The sequence below is a fragment of the Toxotes jaculatrix genome, chromosome 16, assembly GCF_017976425.1.
Source record: "Toxotes jaculatrix isolate fToxJac2 chromosome 16, fToxJac2.pri, whole genome shotgun sequence".
Taxonomy (NCBI): Eukaryota; Metazoa; Chordata; class Actinopteri; family Toxotidae; genus Toxotes; species Toxotes jaculatrix.
This window is the reverse complement of record NC_054409.1, coordinates 14,094,313-14,111,453: the sequence shown is the minus strand read 5'-3', so window position 1 is coordinate 14,111,453 and position 17,141 is coordinate 14,094,313. Positions and strand designations below refer to the sequence as shown.

Here is a 17,141-nt window from a genome sequence, read left to right as displayed (position 1 = left end):
GACTCAGACTTATTTCATTTGACATGTCTGACCCGGACTGGTCGTACAACACTCTACGACGAGCCCTGCGCTCATCATGTCATTTCGCCTCCCTTCCTCAGCATGGGCGAGAGGGGGCACTGACAGGCGCATGCGCAGTGTGGATGTCAGCGGGTTGGTTGGGCTTGTGTTTACAGCTCGGCTGGATGCTGTTGGCTGCTGATGTTACTGGGAGAGTGCAATGTTGTGCCAAACGCCATTGGAATAAATACAACTGTGGGTATAAAGGTAAGCTTTTTTGCATTTGCATGTGCTCTTTACCCTCAAAGTTAAATGCGGCTGTCTCTTCAGGTATGAAGAAATATACCTTTTTATCGGTTGTAACTGCCAGGGTAGCATGGCTAGCCTAGCATACGTTAGCTATCCAGCTATATACAGTAATGGCCTGTATCAAGGCTCTCTCTTCAACGACGGCCAGTCAGCGGGTTTATTTTCCAAATTACTGCGAACAATTTTACATAACAGTCTGCATTAATTTGCTTTATGTTGACGCAGTAGTTTCGCCAATTGGTCACTATGTAGATAAACATATTTGTCGTACTTTGAATCGATGACTGATGAATAGCTATCTTAGCTAACGTTAGGCAGTTTGGCAAGGGCTAACTGAGGCAGTAAGTTAACAAGAGAGCTAGCAACACTAAGCTCCCCCAGCGTTATCGAGCAAAAATGATTTAGCCTTGGATATTTTATCTGTCAATGAACAGAGGGGTTGGAAATGTGTCAAGGGCCCAGGAGGCTGTACACGCTGCTTTAACATGTGGCAGGTTTGCTTGTATCCACATTAATTGATGTCCAGAAAGCCAATTACTGTCTATGCTACGATTATATCTAAACTATCTGTTAAATAGGTAATGTAAGTAAACAGCCATTCCGGAGTAGTTGTGACTAGTGTCACACTTATTTTCTCTATATTGCGTGCCCTGTTTTATTTGTCATTGTTAATACCTAAGCACAAGGCGGAGTGATAGCCCGATGTGCTCTGTTTTTGTTTTCAACATGCAGTGTCTGCACAGGCTGGTAGACCTGTTATTTTCATTGGCATATTAACTCAATAGCACACAATCCACTGAGTATCTCTGTTTACTGTGTAGTATCATGGGACTTTTCTGCCTAAATTCAAGTTCATTTTGACATAAATGTAATTAAGACATACATAAAATTAGATTAGATGAAGCAATATAGCTCAGTATGATTAAAGATTAGTTTAGGCAACTTTAACTCATCAGAATTTTTTTGCTTAGATTGTTTTAAGAAGACAAATGAAAACCAGTGATTGTATATTTCGGTACTGAATCTTTGTTTGAAATGGCAGCGGTTATACTAACACACAGATGCTTATTGGTCACATTAACTTTTGACTCAGACGTTTCTCAAGTCATGTACTCTGACACAGTGAACATTTAATCCACTGTATTTTTTCTTTGTTGAAGTTCTGTTATTGTCATGTGATCAGGGATGGGCCAGCAGGGACTGTTTTGAAGAGCCTTTATAGTGGCGTGCATGGGTGTCTTGTCAGTCAGGATTTGAGAGTTGTCTGTTGTGAAGCATTATCCGACTGAGCTTGATTATTATGTTGAATGAACCCTGGTAAATAATTTGAATGAGTGGTTCAAGTACTGCCAACACAGGCTGATATGTTGAACAAGTGGTCCATTTTTGAACAGTTAAATTCTATATTTCTCTCACTTTATACCAGTAATGAGACTTAATTTCTGCAGCAAACTAGCTGTTGGCAGGCTTATACCCAAAACTAATGTTACCACCAAAGCTAGGATTGTTGAAAGCAGTAGCTTTTGGCTTGTAGTGAGAATACTTCCTATCAGCTGACAACATGCATGGTAACTTTGAGCCAATTGTGCCAACTGCCACTCTTTGTTCCTGTTCTGTTTCCTGAAGCACAGGTATTGCAGTAAAAGGTCACTGTAGTTCATTCAGGTGACACACGCAGGCATGCAGAAAAAGCACAAGACTCCGATTTGTCTGTGTGCAAACATTTGCTGTAATTAACCACAATCAATATTTATACTAGAGGAGGGCAAAGGTCAGTGATTCTTTAAACATACTTTCTATTTTTTACGGCAGTATAAGTGTGATATATATTTTTATATGTGATATACATATATTTTTTTCTTTGACATTGGTCTCTCACAAATACTGGTGCACAACTCGATGCATCTGTTAGGCATACGTGTTTATAACTAAATGTAAAAAAAAAAAAAAAACAGAGTGCAGTACAATGATTGTGATGATAACTCATTTATTTACCCTTAAGAAGTATGAGAATAAATGCATAAATTGTAAGAATTGTACCAAGACAGCAACGCTGTTAAGCAATACTAATAATAAATAGAATTGCCTTTTGCTGTTGAGCTTTCTCATATTTTCTCCTAGTGTGTACCCTTTGTATCCCTCCTATTATAGCTTGGTCTGTAACTGATTTTAGACTGGGCCCTGAATGTTGTGAAATCCCAACAGCGCCCCTCAGATGCACCTGTTTTTTGGGGAGCTGTTAGAGACTGAATGGTGATGGTGGGGGGGGCATCAGCTGTAGTGGATTAGTGTGTCCTTCATCCAGTTGCTGTGGATGAGATGAAGGGAGACGATGTAGGGTCGAAAGCGTGGGATTCATAGCTGTGAGAAGACTAAAGCAAAGAATTGTTTAACTCTGTAATATCTCCAAAACTTCTTCCTCACTTGTTGTTGACTCAACATAAATCACTCAACATAATTCACAGTTGAGTTTCAAAACATCCACAATGAGCTTGGAGGAAATATTGGGTTTTTGGTGGCATTATGCAATGGCTGCACGAATAGCTGTGGGTAGTTTTGTACTGTTCAACAACATGAAAATTAAGGGTACTGTTTGCTGATTCAGCTTGTTTTCTGAACTGCTGAATTGGCTGTTTCAAGCTAGAGGGTTATCTGTCAATTTAACAAACTCAACTGAAGTATTTGGAGGCATCTTTGAGAAAGTCTTGCCACAGTGCCAGAACTTTCTGTGGCGCCTTGTTCTGGGCTTGATTCAATAATGTTGCATTCACACTTTTTGACCATTGTGACTTACCTGCTTTCACCAACAGGTGCAAATGTCTTGCATCGAGAATCAAAGCTTTTTTTTTTTTTTATAGGCGATCACTGTTGTGTTGCAAAAAACATTGCTAATAATTCAGATCAGTGAAGTCATTGATTGCTTCGGTAATATTTAGTAGTGTACGCTGATAAATATAGCTGATAGTCTGTATTTAATACTATGTAATGAAATTATTCAGACCTCCAGTCATCACCCCCTTTAATCTGGGCTTTAATCAGTGATGGGAATCATTGATTGCTTATTAATTATTTCACTATTTGAATGTTAGTGTCTGACCAGTGATATTTCAATCCTTCGTTTATATACTTCCTGAACAACTGCAGTGGCCGTTGTAACACCCCTAAATGTTGTATTAGTGTGTTCAGTTCCTTTTACAGTCAGACTGCATTTATGCTGCTTCTTGAACCTGTAGCCAGTTCCTTGAATTGTAAATGTCAACTGATAATGTGGTAAAGGAGTAAAAACACAAAGCAGTTCATGTTAAAGGATCATAATTGAATAATTCAAATTAGGCTACCATGATCCCACTGTTGTTGGTTAATTTTTGGTCCTTTTTAAAGAAAATGAACATCTGAGATATAATAGAAATGATCCCTGTTGTTTGGCCTAAATGATTGCACAAATGAATGTAAAGCATTGATTGCATCCTTGAAATGATGTAGAATGTCAGTATTTATACAACTGTAGTTATACCATATCTGGTATTTCAAAAGTGAAATTAACATATTTCATCTCACTTTCATTACATAAAATTCCTGTATAATAAACTTACTCTTTCCTTTCAACTTTGTGTAAGTGGCACTTGCTGCTTTCAGTTCTAGTGTATAAATGCCTAATACCCTTAACAACTGTTTGTTGTTGGAGCATGTATTCACTTACACGCACGTGTCAAGTTTCTCTTATGAGCCCTAGTTCTGTTCTTTATAAACCACTGCTAAATAAATGTCTGTGAATAGTCACATATTGCACAGCTGAGTATCTCACACTGGACCGGTTTGTTTTAGCCAGTTCTCCATTTCAGAAGTTAAAGGCAGGCCTGCACTGTGTGATTGAGCTGCTTTTTTTCTGATTCTCAGTCATGTGAGATTGTTTTGTTGTGGACTGTGAGACATGCAGTGGTTTCATTCCTGGATAGCCAGCTGGGAACCTCTGCGCTGCTGTCGACCTGAACTGAGATGATTATTGGGTGTTCACACAGTACAAGTAAGATGTAAATTAGGCACTGCACGTGTCTGTCTGTGTATGTGTTTCCTTGATTTTTTACATTATGACTTGATCATTCTCTTTCAGTTCTTTTCTTTCTCTTTCCTTCTGCACCGTACCTTGTGACTAACTTTGTGGTAATTCAGCTTTTTCTGCCATTCTTTCTCCTTTTTCCTTTCTTCCTCTTCCACTCTCTCTGGTCTCTCTGCCTGGCTGAAATCACTGCTGTGAGGCACGTCGAAAGGGACTGTGTTGGAGGCCTGAATGCTCTCTGCCTGTGTCTGGCTGTGTCTTCCTCTCCCTTGTGAGGTGCACGCAGCGCCCAGCTGGCAACCCAGAACAGACCATTCAGCTGGAGAGTGGTAGGGAAGAAAAAAAAAAAGACAGGCATAGGTTTCCGGTGTGCACATTTTTACACATGGATTGACATAAGATATTCTTGTCAGATACTGTGCTTCTGTTTTTTAGTGTGACAAATGGCTAAGAGAGGCCAAATTTTGGTTCCAAAATCAGACTGTACTCTTCATGATGAATTGCAGGTCACACCCAGACTACATGAGCCTAACGGCTGTTATCACTGTGTGTGTAAATAGCTAAGTTGTTAAAACTCTGAGCTCTAACTCACCAGACAGCTTGGGTTGTAATCCTGAAAGACACAATTTAGTACCAGCTTGACTGCATCTTATCATATGTGCTTGTTTGTTTTCCCCCCTTCAAAAAAGCAAAAGTAAAGCATCATCTGTTTGCTTTTTAAACCTTGACACAGGTTTTCAAAGAGGTAATACCATCAGACATTGCATGTTGTATGAAACAATTAGTTGACTGATCGATAAGTTTATTGACAAAAATATTAATCAAAAACAAACTATTTTGATAGTAGTTTAAATGTGTATGTCATCAGTCAAGGAAAAATTGCCAAACTTTAAATATATTACAAAATATAGTAATATATTTAACCCCCCTGTGCTTTAAATGTTTAACTTAAGTTAGATATTTTACTTCCCTGTGCTGAACATAGAAACCGATGACTAGGACTAAATTCTGATTGAACTGGGTGTGCCAACCTTTCTTCTTGCTGGACACGCCACCCCAGCTGTCTCTGTTTGTCTTAAGTTGAGCGCAGTGTTTTTTCCTTCACAAAACACCTTATGCATGTCTGTGAAATTGTCTCTTTAGGGAAGCGCTGTGCGATAGTATGTGATGCTACTTTAATGAGGAAGTAATATGCAAAACAGCAGACTGGAAACCCGAATTAACTTTCAGCATTGTATCTGTCAGAAGTAAAAGCAACAGGACATAGGAGCATAAAAATATTTGCATGAGTCTCACCACCTCTGCCAAAGGTGGTTTGGACCAAATCAGATGCTGCAAATGATGAGGCTCTTGTTGTCATGGTGACATACACAACTGTGCTCCATCAAAGGACTCCTTTTATTTTCTGTCTTTTCTGTCCTGTGAGAAGCTAGTCAAAGAAATGGGGGAAACAGATAAGATTTACAAAGCGAGAACTAAAACAAAAGATTTAAAACAAAGGAACAGAGATGGAAGTGGAGGGTGTGGCTAGGGAAAGAATAGTGAGAGGGAATGTAGGAACAGTCAGCCACTGACGTCTCCTGCACATGAAAACATGCTGATGTCAGGCACAGTGAATGTGATGTGTAAAAATTACATTAAACAGAGCACTTTTGTCAAAATATAAGAAAATTCTCGCATAAGCCAAGAAATGTCATCCAATTTCAGACATTTAGAAACCCTTTATTCATTTAGATAGAAAATGCTATTTTTGATTTTGTAACAATCGGTAGCCTCATTGCTTGAAAGCAGGGTCTTCTTTTTTGTGTGTCTTCTTGGAAGTGTACCATGGCACTAAAAAGGTTGATAACGAACAGTGTAGCTTGGCAGGAGCAGACAGAGAGCTGTTACTGAGGCAAAGGAGGAAAGCAGGGTGACAAGGAAACCATTATAAGCCCGTTGGAGCCGCCAGCTAGTCTGAGACAGAGTGGTAGGTTTGTGTGTGCATGCACGTGTGCCTGTGGGCGATTGCTTACTTGTGTTCATAATACAGTCGCTTGTGTGTGTCTAGGATATGTGTGATCCAGCATAAAACAGTAGTATGTTTTTTTTGTTTATGTATGCATGTGTGTGTCTAGGTTTGACTGCAGATGTTCACGGGGTTGTCAGTGCTTGCTACTTAAAGCAGGAATGAGTTAGTGAAGCTAATTGCCATCTCTCTCAGATAACATCACAAGTTGTGGAGTGTCAGCTCGGCTTTTCATTGCTCTCTAGCGAAATGATTGACTCTTGGGAAACACAGCAGTAATCTGCAATAAGGTTTATGGTGGCCATAGCTTATTTTCTTTTCTAACCAAACACAGAACTTTACTGATATTTACAGGTGTTTCTCTTGACTCATAGCGTGGGCTAGTTATTGCTGTCACAATTAAAGGATGAGGTCTTGATGGCATCAATTAAGACTACTACTGCTCACTGCTAATGTTTCATAGATGTGTTCTACGAGTGAAACTGCTCATAAGACTAAGAGTAAGCGTTATCAGCAGCAGCCACTGTGGCAAAACTGACAAACAAAAGGTCAGAACATGTAGAAAGTTCATCAAGTGAAAAATTTCTGAGGAAAAAGAACTAGACTAATCACTCAGATTACAAGTGTGCTAAAAATGGAAAGCTGGTGCCTTTGAGCCAAAAGTAGAGTAAACATCTGCAAAGTCTCCTCAAGATTAAAAGCCTGTGAAAATGAGGGAGGACTGAGGAATGATGCAAATTTTGCATTGCCACAGAGTTGGATTCTATTTTTCTTATGGGCTGAGGTTTAATATGTTTATGTGCTGTATAATTGGTATGTTATATGTAGACGTTCGACTGCTGCTAGACTAAAGATCCAGGCAAATAATAGAGTAGACCCAAGGTAGGCACTCTGATAGGAACCCAGATAGATTGTGCTGAAGGTTAACGGCTATGCACACCCACGCAGGTTTTTCTGACTCCTCTGGCTGTTTAGATCTCTAGTCATGCTGAAGCTGGCAAGAATCAGTAACATATGAAGTAATAACAATGATAACGCTGTAAATTGACCCTTCATAACAAGTGCAACAAAACTGTCAGGAGAGTGAGGAAGCTGTCAGTCAAGCACAATCTGTACACAGTCACACAGTCCTGAGAAGAGGTCTCATCAGGCATCATCATTTCAAACACTTGTGCTTGTGGACTATGAGTGTGTAGTTGTCATTGCAGACTGAAAACATATTATTTTGTCAAAGTAGATGCTGAATCATTGCAGAGCTAGGCCTATATCATAAGCGCAACCATGTTATTCAAGTGATATATTAAAATATTCTCCTCTGCAGTATTAGAGGCCATGCTGAAATACAGTGTTATTATAATTTAACATTTCCCACAATCTGACATCCAATTAAGGTCATTGCCAGTCTTGAAAATTGAGGTCACCACGGGGAACAGTAAACCTACCCGAACATAGTTTTAGATAAAAGCACATTTTCTTTCATACGTTTGAAATATTTTGTGTGTGCATTGTGCACAGCTAACCTGTTAGGTTAACCTGCTCAAAGAAAAAAAGGTGCAGTTGCCCGTTTCTGTATAATTATGCTAGTTTGAAAACTGTCAACTAAACACTGGTGCTGACCAAACAGTACTGAAACCCACCTTTTCAAGCAGTCTTTGTCCAGAGTTTTTTTTTAATCAGACCCTGGTTCAGTTTGTTTGTGGTGTGAGTGCAAAGTAGACCAACCTATAGGATTTAATGATAGTACTTATGTGATTTTTAGCATAAATTCATTAGCTAAATCCGTCATTGTAAACTCATGAAAGTAATCGCTCAGTCTGTATGAGATGTGTATATTTAGCCAAGATCATTTGGTAAACATGGTAATATGCATGCCTGTTGGTGCTGGGATTTTCCGATGCCATTAGGAACTGAAAAGGAGGTAAAGCAGCAATGCGGTGGGCTTGTGTACTGTGTGGATTGTCACAGTTCCTCTTTAAGAAGTGAGTGAAATAGCTGCTACCTGTGGTACATGAGGTTGAGCTGCAGTCTTCACTGATGACGCTCATAATCAGTTATTTCTTTGTGAGGCCGTGTGATACCTGAGAAGTTCAATAAACACATAAGCCAGTAAGTTTTGTATAACTTGCTGTCACTCACCAGGCAGATTTTTCTTTCCCAAACAAAACAATGAGTGAGTCGTTTGTAATAAGTCAGTGTTTTCATGAAAAGAGCAACAACTAAAAGGCAAAGTCTGTCTTTTTTTTTTCTAGGTCTTGCCCAAGTGAGCTATACCATAAGTGTGTGTTGTGGTGTTGCTGTTTTGTAGTGGTACAGGTTTCTGGTGGGGTGGAGCTAGAGGCCGTCAGGGGAGAGGAGGCAGGTGTCCACTGTCTCCCAAACAGTTATAAAAGACCTGCAACATCCTGTCACCCGGAGTCTCCCCATTTCCCTTGCACCACTTCATGTTGTGTTGGAGTTTTGATCTTCTGTTTAGTTAATTTAGCATTTCTCCTATTGGCCTGGCAATATTTCCTTCAGCAAGCTGTATCTGTTGAAATTGACATTTTTGTTTCCTTAGTTAAGCAACATTAATCTCTGTTAAATTAAATTCTTTTGTTTTAGTATATATATCTGGTCTCAGAGTCGGGCTGGAACAGCTTTCTGCTCAATGTGACGCTGCTCTGTGTTTTCACAGCAAGTTGACATGACAAATCATTGCACCCTGTAACCCTGTCTTTAATCTTCAGTTTTGCAATGCAAGTGGAAGACAACACCCAGGACTTTTGAATGAATAACAGTCACCCATTTCTTCAGTTTGCTCTGAGTAGATAAAGAGAACAAGGCTAAGCTGTCAGTTTATGTTACTCAGTTTGTGTTTGGTAGCCTAATAATAACATTCATATCAGCACAAGCTGTTGTAAAACCTTGTTGTCACACAAAAAATGGCCACTCATATTGAGGTTTAGTCTGGGTCACTTTAACAATGTTATCATAGCTAATTCACATGATTAACTGCTTTGACCTTTCCACTGTAGATCATTTCTCTTTGTACTTCTCTGTTGTTGGAACTGCTTTTAATAGGGAGGGTGGGGGTTTGACAAGAGAGCAAAGTGCAAGAAACAGCAACTGAAACCTTTAGAATAATGGAGGAGGTCAAGGGCAGAGGAAGAGTGAGGAGAGCAATAAGGGCTGAGGAAAAATAGTAGATTGGAGGGAGAGAGATAAGGAGAAAGGAGTAGTGAATGGGAGAGGGTGAGAGGGAGGAGTTGAGAGGGGAAACAGCCAGAAATAGCCTGTTATGGTCTCTTCTTGAACCTCTGCCAGAACCTTCGGTTGTGCCTTTCTTCCTGTGTTACACACAATGGCACCTTCCTTTTTCAGCAGTTCCTTCATTCCATAACTGTAAAGATGGATCTTTACCTCACTTTACTCATCAAACTAATTCTTACCTTAAGTCTACGGTCTGTGGTCATACTTAATCTTACAAATAGAGACTATTTTTTTTTATTCTGATGTTGAAGTAACTTTGCTCCTAATAGTAAAGAATAAATCGGATATGATTGATAAAAGGATATGACCTCTCCTTATTACTTACACATTGTCATATTTGATGGCTCGTTGTATGTATTAATCTTATGCCAAATTTGAGGCTATGTTAACGTTTCATGGATGGATTAATGAAGGGAGTTGAAGTGAAAGGCAGAATAAGGGATGAGCTGATGATGTGTAGTGCTCCCCACAGGATCTTGGCTCAGGTTGTTTGTGGTGTTTGTGGTTGAGGTGGTGGGCTGGGACCAGTGTCATGACCTGAGGAGTGCACTCAGTGCAGTTAGCGCATTCAGTGCATAATTTTTTTGTGTGTTTTAATATATTTCTGGTGTACATGTTGAATTTGGTACACATGTGAACCACAGTCTTTGCAGGGGCAGTACTGACATGGAGTAGATGGATGGTTGTAGCAAGCTGACTTGTTCCTTTAATTCCTCACTTTCATGTACATTTTGATTTTTCAGAATGACACTTGTATCACCATGGCTTTGCATTGCATCAAGCTACTTTTCCCTCTCCACTGTTCTGCTGATGTAGACAAAGTTGCTCCAGATGAACGACAGAACCTTTTTTTCTTCATTGTAGCCCACTCTCTTGTTTATCGCTTTTACTTGATCTATGCTTTTTTGCTTAACATTTCTTTTGCACCTTCTATTCTCTCTTAATGCTCCCTCTCTTTGGGTTTTGTAAAGCTGCCACAAAGTTTACTTAAGGTGTTAAAAGAAGACCTCTAAAAGTGAAGAATGAATGGTTTCACCATTTTTAGAGGGTTGGTGTGTTAAGAGCCAAGTTTCAAGTTGCCTTAAAAGATGCTTTTCATGGATTTCATCACATCATGACTGTTTTCTGCTTTTCTTTTTTTTCTTTATTTATATTTTTCCTTCTCTAGGTGATTTTGCTCATCATCTCCCACCACTTCCTCCTCCCGTCTTCCATTCATGAGCAGCGTGGCTGAGTTTAACTGCGGCAGCCATGGATGACAAGGGCTCGGTGGGGAAGATTAGCGTGTCTTCGGACTCAGTGTCCACTCTCAACAGTGAGGACTTTGTCCTTGTGTCCCGGCTGGGGGACGAGACACCCTCCTCCACTAATAATGGTAGTGATGACGAAAAGACAGGACTTAAGGTAAGGATGGTTGGGTGTAGGTATGGAGTAAGGGGTGACTTCAGAGCTGTACTTGTCTAGTTGGAGTTTAGGTGCTGAGTGCACTGAATCACTGGTCTGTTGACATTTACAGTGTTACATCTGTTCCTAAGGTTTCTATCATGAGCATGCTTAATGCTGAGAATAGTCACAGTCTTCTCCTGATTGCGTAAGAAAAATCACAGTAACTGAAAAGCGTTAATTATTTTCAAAATAGCAGTACGCCAGACTGTTTTAAGAGTGTATCCTAGGACCCAGGGCATGATTTGCCAAAACATCTCGTTGTTCATTTCATCTGTACATCTGTAACTTGTTTAAATTGCTAGTTAGGGGTCACAGTTGATACAGATGATATTATTAACACGTTGTGTTCATCACTCACTTTTCTAAAGCTCTCACCCATCTTTTTAAACATGCATTCTCACACTTTAACCATAAGGCTAACCATTTTTTGTTTTACTTTTTCCACATTCTCACTTGCCCTTCTTTGTCTTTTTTCTTTAATCTGTGTCCTTATTGTAAGGATGTCCTTGAGTCCTTGTTGACACGTGTACATCCCTAAAAAGAAAGGGATCTGGAAAAAGAAAGGGATCATTGTTGCGTGCACATATCAAACAGCTGAATAAAACACTCTCATTGTTTGTGCATTTTTTTGTGTGTGAGCTGAAAGTGTAAGACAAGTAATCTGATACTTTACCAATTTGTCAGTCAGTGTCAGCGAGTTCAGTGCTACTGAACTTTGGGGAAACATCTCCCATCTGCAGTCAATCAGCTGCTCTTGTCATTATACATCATGTGCTGTCATACTACAGTGTGTCTGACATACAATATGCCGTCTGTGATTCGGTTCAATGCTACAGTTAGCATCACTCAGCAGATATTAGTTTACAAACAGTGTGGTGATGCAGCTGCGAGTGCTTTGAACTCATTGTCAGGGAAAATAATGGTGTTTTGTGACTAGGGTGTGTCTCGCTGCAAAGAGAAAGAAGACTTTCTGAGGAAAGAAATGTAGCGACCAGCCACCATCCTGTGTGTGTCCCTAATGGGTTCAGGTTACCTCCTCTGCTCTCCTCTCCTCTCCTCTCCTCTCCTGTCCTGTCCTCTCCTCTCCTCTCCTCTCCTCTCCTCTCCTCCTCTGCTCTCCTGTCCTCTCCTGTCCTCTCCTCTCCTCTCCTCTCCTCTCCTGTCCTGTCCTCTCCTCTCCTCTCCTCTTCTCCTCTGCTCTCCTGTCCTCTCCTCTCCTCTCAGGACACATTTTGGCCAGGTGTCTGTCAGTTTACTAGTTATCACATTTCCTTTTATTGAATTTATTTAAGTAGCTGGCTCACCATGTTCAGACTGTGCCCATTAGTTTATAACATTACCGCACAGTACCTGTGTTTCTCTGTGAAGGAAGGAATCGTGGACTTGGTGTTGTGAAGGTACCAGGAGATGGCGCCAGCGGTGCATGAATGTTGCATATTCAGCTGATGGGAAGAAGCCACATGTTTTTCTGTCACTTGCCATGCAGAGAGATCAGAGAGTATGAGTTTGCATTTTACATGAGCACAGAGTCCCTTAATGGAGCTCGGTTATTTTGCTGGAAAACAGTTGAGGTTAGTTTTGTGCTGCCTCGTCGCCGCCAGCTGCTTTCTGTCACAGGGAAGAAAAGCAGTACTCCACACACTTCCACTGTTCTCAGTATGTTCTCAGTGGTGAAATCACTCCATTCACTGACACTCAGCCATCCAAATATCATGTTTTGGTTTTCACCAAACACACTCTTGTGCACATTTCCTTCCCAGTCAGCCCGTCCAGTCAGAGAGGAGTCAGTGTGTCTAAACTTGTTGTTTGTTATGCAGGTGATTTCTGAGGAAGGGGTCAGCTTTAAGGTCAGTCTCCTCTCTCTCTATCTTTTCTTTCCACCTCTTCTTTCTTTATCTCTTGCTTGTGTATATCTTTTTTCCTCTCTCTTTTTGTGATGTGATTTCGTGGTGATTCTGTATGTGATTATTTGTGCTTTCCGTGTTTTTGCTGGCTGTTGAGTACTGCCTCTTCAGCAGTTTAGTTTTGGTGATGGTAGTGATAGACATTCTTACATGTAGGGCTGTAGTTGTACGTGACAACTGCCAAGGCTTTTAGCACTACCTGTAAATCACAAACCCCACCACAGTTGCAGAGTGATGCAGTTGTATCAGATATATGAACCTAAATATAGAACTGATAGCTGCTTTACATCAGTTTCTTCATAGTAAAATCTTTTTTTCCAATCATATGGCACTAAGAATGTCCGGACAGACACTATAGTTAGTAGTGTACACTCTGCTCTAGAGCCTAACAGCACTGAAGACTTTACCATAAACCTCCAATCTAAGTATAATATTTATGGTTGTTTGTAGACAAAATTTATTCAACCATGAAAATAATCACATATAGCACTTAAGGTGAAAAAACCTGATTCTCTTTTCTTAATTGCCTTTTCTCATCCCCCTTTTACTCAGCACAGCAGTGCCCTCTGCAGTTTAAGTCTGCTCTTCATTTTCTACCTAATGTCAAGCTGCAGCCACTGGAGGCAGGGAAATGGGGCTTTGTCTCCTTTTGTGACAATTCATGGTTTGTCCAGCCCTAAACTTGCACTTTATTTGGTGTTTGATAGATATTTGATAGAAGAAGCTCACATGCAGCAAGTGTTGGCATGGCTCTCCTGATTGCTGGATACAGTTATTTCACAACCCAAACACACTCACCCACTAATCACTAATATTGGATGAAAAGTAATCAAGAAAGATCTCTTACTGCCAACATGAAACAAGGCATCTTTCCTCCTTAAACATTCACTACGCTGGAGACAGAGCCATTGCACATCTCTGAAAACTGCCGGAGAAATGGCTGCTGTAAGCCTTAGGTTTAGTTAAATTAATATTTTATGATGATTACGACAATGATTTTGTGCAACAATATGTGTTCTTGTGTTTTATTGTATGTGCTTGTGTTTACAAATGTTGCTTTCTGTGCCCCCTTTTGTCCCTGCTCCTTGGTGTGGTTGTGTGCATGTCTGTTTTGATGTGTATGTGTGTTTTCTACTCCTGTGTGTGTGTGTGTGTGTGTCAGATTGTGGGGAATGGAAGTGAGCAGCAGCTCCAGAGGGAGTTAGAGGATGTCCTCATGGACCCATCGGTAACCGACACCGGGCTCGGACCAGAGACAGGAATGGACAGCCTTGGTGGGGGCGACCGTGGCCTTCTTCCCACTACAGCGTCACCTGTACCACCAGGCGCTGACCCTCTGAGCGCACCGCTACCCAAGTTGGAGATGGTGCTTCCTGTTCAGACGGCTCAGGAGAGTGAGCTGAATGAGAGGTCGTACCGAGGTGAGCCATGAAGCAGCTTTTCTTATCCTCTCTTCTCGTGTTTGTAAAAACTCACAAGAGGGGTCTTATCTTCAGCTTTATATATATTTTTAAGAGTGATATCATAGAAGCGCACAGGTTTTTAAATAATACTGTAAGTACTCCCACATCCCTCATCCCTTTTTTTTAAATCCATTCCTTCTCACGTACCTTGTCCCTGCTGCTGACTGTTGTCTTTCTCACCTTTCTTCCTAAAATCCATATTCCATTCTTACTTCCTAAGCAAGTGAACTTATTTCAGGCACGGACAATATTTTTGATGTGCAGCCATACGATGAATTTAGCCATAAAAAAATTCTTTTCATTCCATTCCTTCCTTTTCTTTTCATTTCATTGCCACTTTGCAGCTGATGAATCATCGTCAGAGGGCAGTCCTGGCAGTCCCATTCCAGATGAGGACAGTGTCGTGTTCAGCCAGCTGACATATCTGGGGTGTGCATCAGTCAACGCCCCCCGCAGTGAGGTGGAGGCCCTACGTATGATGAGTATCCTCAGAGGGCAGTGCCAACTCCCCCTGGATGTTACACTGTCTGTGCCAGGCGTGTCTGAAGGCACTGTTAGGTAAAGTGAACATATGGAGATATAGTTTAACATAACAATTATCTGTTCCAGTTCTAAAGCATACTGTAAGATACGTGTGTGTGCAATAGGCCTGCTTGAACTCAAAAGTCCTACACACAGTACACGTTGCTGGGCAGTAGCAACTTTTCAGATATCAAAAAGCAACATGTTTATTCATATTTTAACAGGTTGTTGGACCCTCACAACAGCACCGAGATTGCCAACTACCCTATCTACAAGATTCTGTTCTGTGTGCGGGGTCACGATGGCACACCAGAGAGCGACTGTTTTGCCTTCACCGAGAGCCACTACAATGCTGAGATCTTCAGGATCCATGTGTTCCGCTGCCAAATCCAAGAGGCGGTGAGAACTCAGTGATTGATCGTTGTTTAACTTATGTGTAACTATGTTTAGTGAAGAAACATTTAACAGCAGCTCACACATTCCAAAAAAAACAGTTACAAGCAGTGTTGCTGCTATTCCAATAGGGAACCAGAGGGGGAGCAATAGCTCCTCAAATGCTGCTTCTCTTTTGCACACTGTTCTCTCTCTTTGTCTTTTTCACACTTTTTCTGTCTCGTCCGCTCACGTACACACATTTAAGGCCTCAGTATTCTGGTTGACCTTGCCTTACATTGTTGATTTCCCTGTAGCCTGTCCCTCAGGGATCAGTGTCAGTGTGGGAGGTTTCTCAGTGCTCCCCAAGGAATTATGTCATGCACTACAGGCTATGCTGCAACGCACATGTATACCACACACACAAACACAGAGTACACCCCCCCCCCCCCCCCCCAAGCCAGCTTATAGGACAGAGGAAGTATCTTTGCTTATATACAGTAGGTTAGCCAGAAATATAAAAGAAAAGAAAAGGGAATCTGCTCATGAAACTGGGTTAAAGTACTTCATCAATGTTCAGTGACCTGATTTCTCCCTCATAGAAGCATTTTCCTTCAGTGTCACTAAGAGCTCCCAGACAGCCGCTACTTTATCAGTCCCTCATTGTCCAACTATTCAGTTTCCCAGACACACACCCCTAACACACATGTTTACACTAAAACACTAATGCATATTCACACACAGACTATCCCCAGTAGTATTTCAATTCTTTATCCAGCAACCGGACATCTCAGGCTCTCTCTTCCTTCTCTTCTTCCTCACAGTCTTCCTGTTGCCCCCACCCGTCTCTTCCTTCTAGTGCCCCAGCAGCAAACCACACTGCCTCTATCTTTTTTTGGCCTCTCTTTCTCACTATTAGACTATTAGGAGTGAGTCAGCCCATCGGTTGCGTCTTCCTTCAGGAAGAAGCTGCTCCAGTCATATGCCTCACATCAGCTTCATATCCTTTGTAAACAGCTCCTTAGGCCTCTTAAACAACTGCATTTATCCACTGAGGCGGTTTTACTTATTTATTTTGTAATTTAGTTTGTAATCTGTTTTCTGGAAAGTGTAGCCATACCTAAAAGATTTTTTGACCTATTTTCATCTTTTTTTTTTTTTTTTAAATAGTTTTCTGATTACATGCCCACACCAACCTTACAAATCAATGCTGAAGTAACCCTGTGGCAGTCCATCACAGTTTTAGAATAAAACTAGTTACTGTTCTATGTGGCACAGCTGTCTCATTACTTTAAGCAAGTGACCCAATTATTTAGTCAAATTGTGAAGAGCATTGGAAGCATTATTTCCCATGATTTCAAAAATACAACAAATACTTCGAGGCAAATTCATCTGTGAAAATTCTTATTGAGAGTACCTTCAGGTTTTGTAATCGTTTTTTTTATTAGTTTCAGTGTAATTTCTTTTTTAAATAGACTAGCAGATTTTGAGTAGACGTGTTCATATATAAAAAAAAACCACCTCCTCAGTCCTACTCTGCCTCCTTATTGCCAGACCTCCTAGTCAGGCCCCAAGGCCAGTTTCTAACAATTCCCAGTCTCCTGGTGTTGATGGTGATGCAGAGCCCTGCTCAGTCTCATACTCAACACCTCTTTATTTTTTTTCCCCCATAAAGTTACTTCTCCCATTCAGAGATGTATATTTAGGGGCTGTGTGATTCAAATCAGTACATCAACAGATGTGCTTCACTAAAGCAATTTCAAACACGAATTAAATCACACAATTAAAGAGACAAACACAAATTGGACTCT

The 17,141-nt window shown here is 40.7% G+C and overlaps 1 protein-coding gene across 3 annotated transcripts in view; it reads left to right on the top strand.

Moving 5' to 3' along the window:
* Window positions 1-162: 162 nt before the first annotated feature.
* LOC121195412 (rab GTPase-activating protein 1) overlaps window positions 163-17,141 on the top strand; it is a 66,642-nt gene continuing 49,663 nt past the window's right edge. For 2 of the 3 annotated variants that reach the window (XM_041058859.1, XM_041058861.1), the window contains exons 1-6: window positions 163-267; window positions 10,792-11,027; window positions 12,887-12,916; window positions 14,136-14,394; window positions 14,781-14,994; window positions 15,183-15,357. In XM_041058859.1, coding sequence (XP_040914793.1) covers window positions 10,875-11,027; window positions 12,887-12,916; window positions 14,136-14,394; window positions 14,781-14,994; window positions 15,183-15,357 — 831 coding nt within the window. In that variant the 5' untranslated portion in view covers window positions 163-267; window positions 10,792-10,874. The remainder of the gene's footprint in view (window positions 268-10,791; window positions 11,028-12,886; window positions 12,917-14,135; window positions 14,395-14,780; window positions 14,995-15,182; window positions 15,358-17,141) is intronic. The other variant, XM_041058860.1, reaches the window with a different exon arrangement.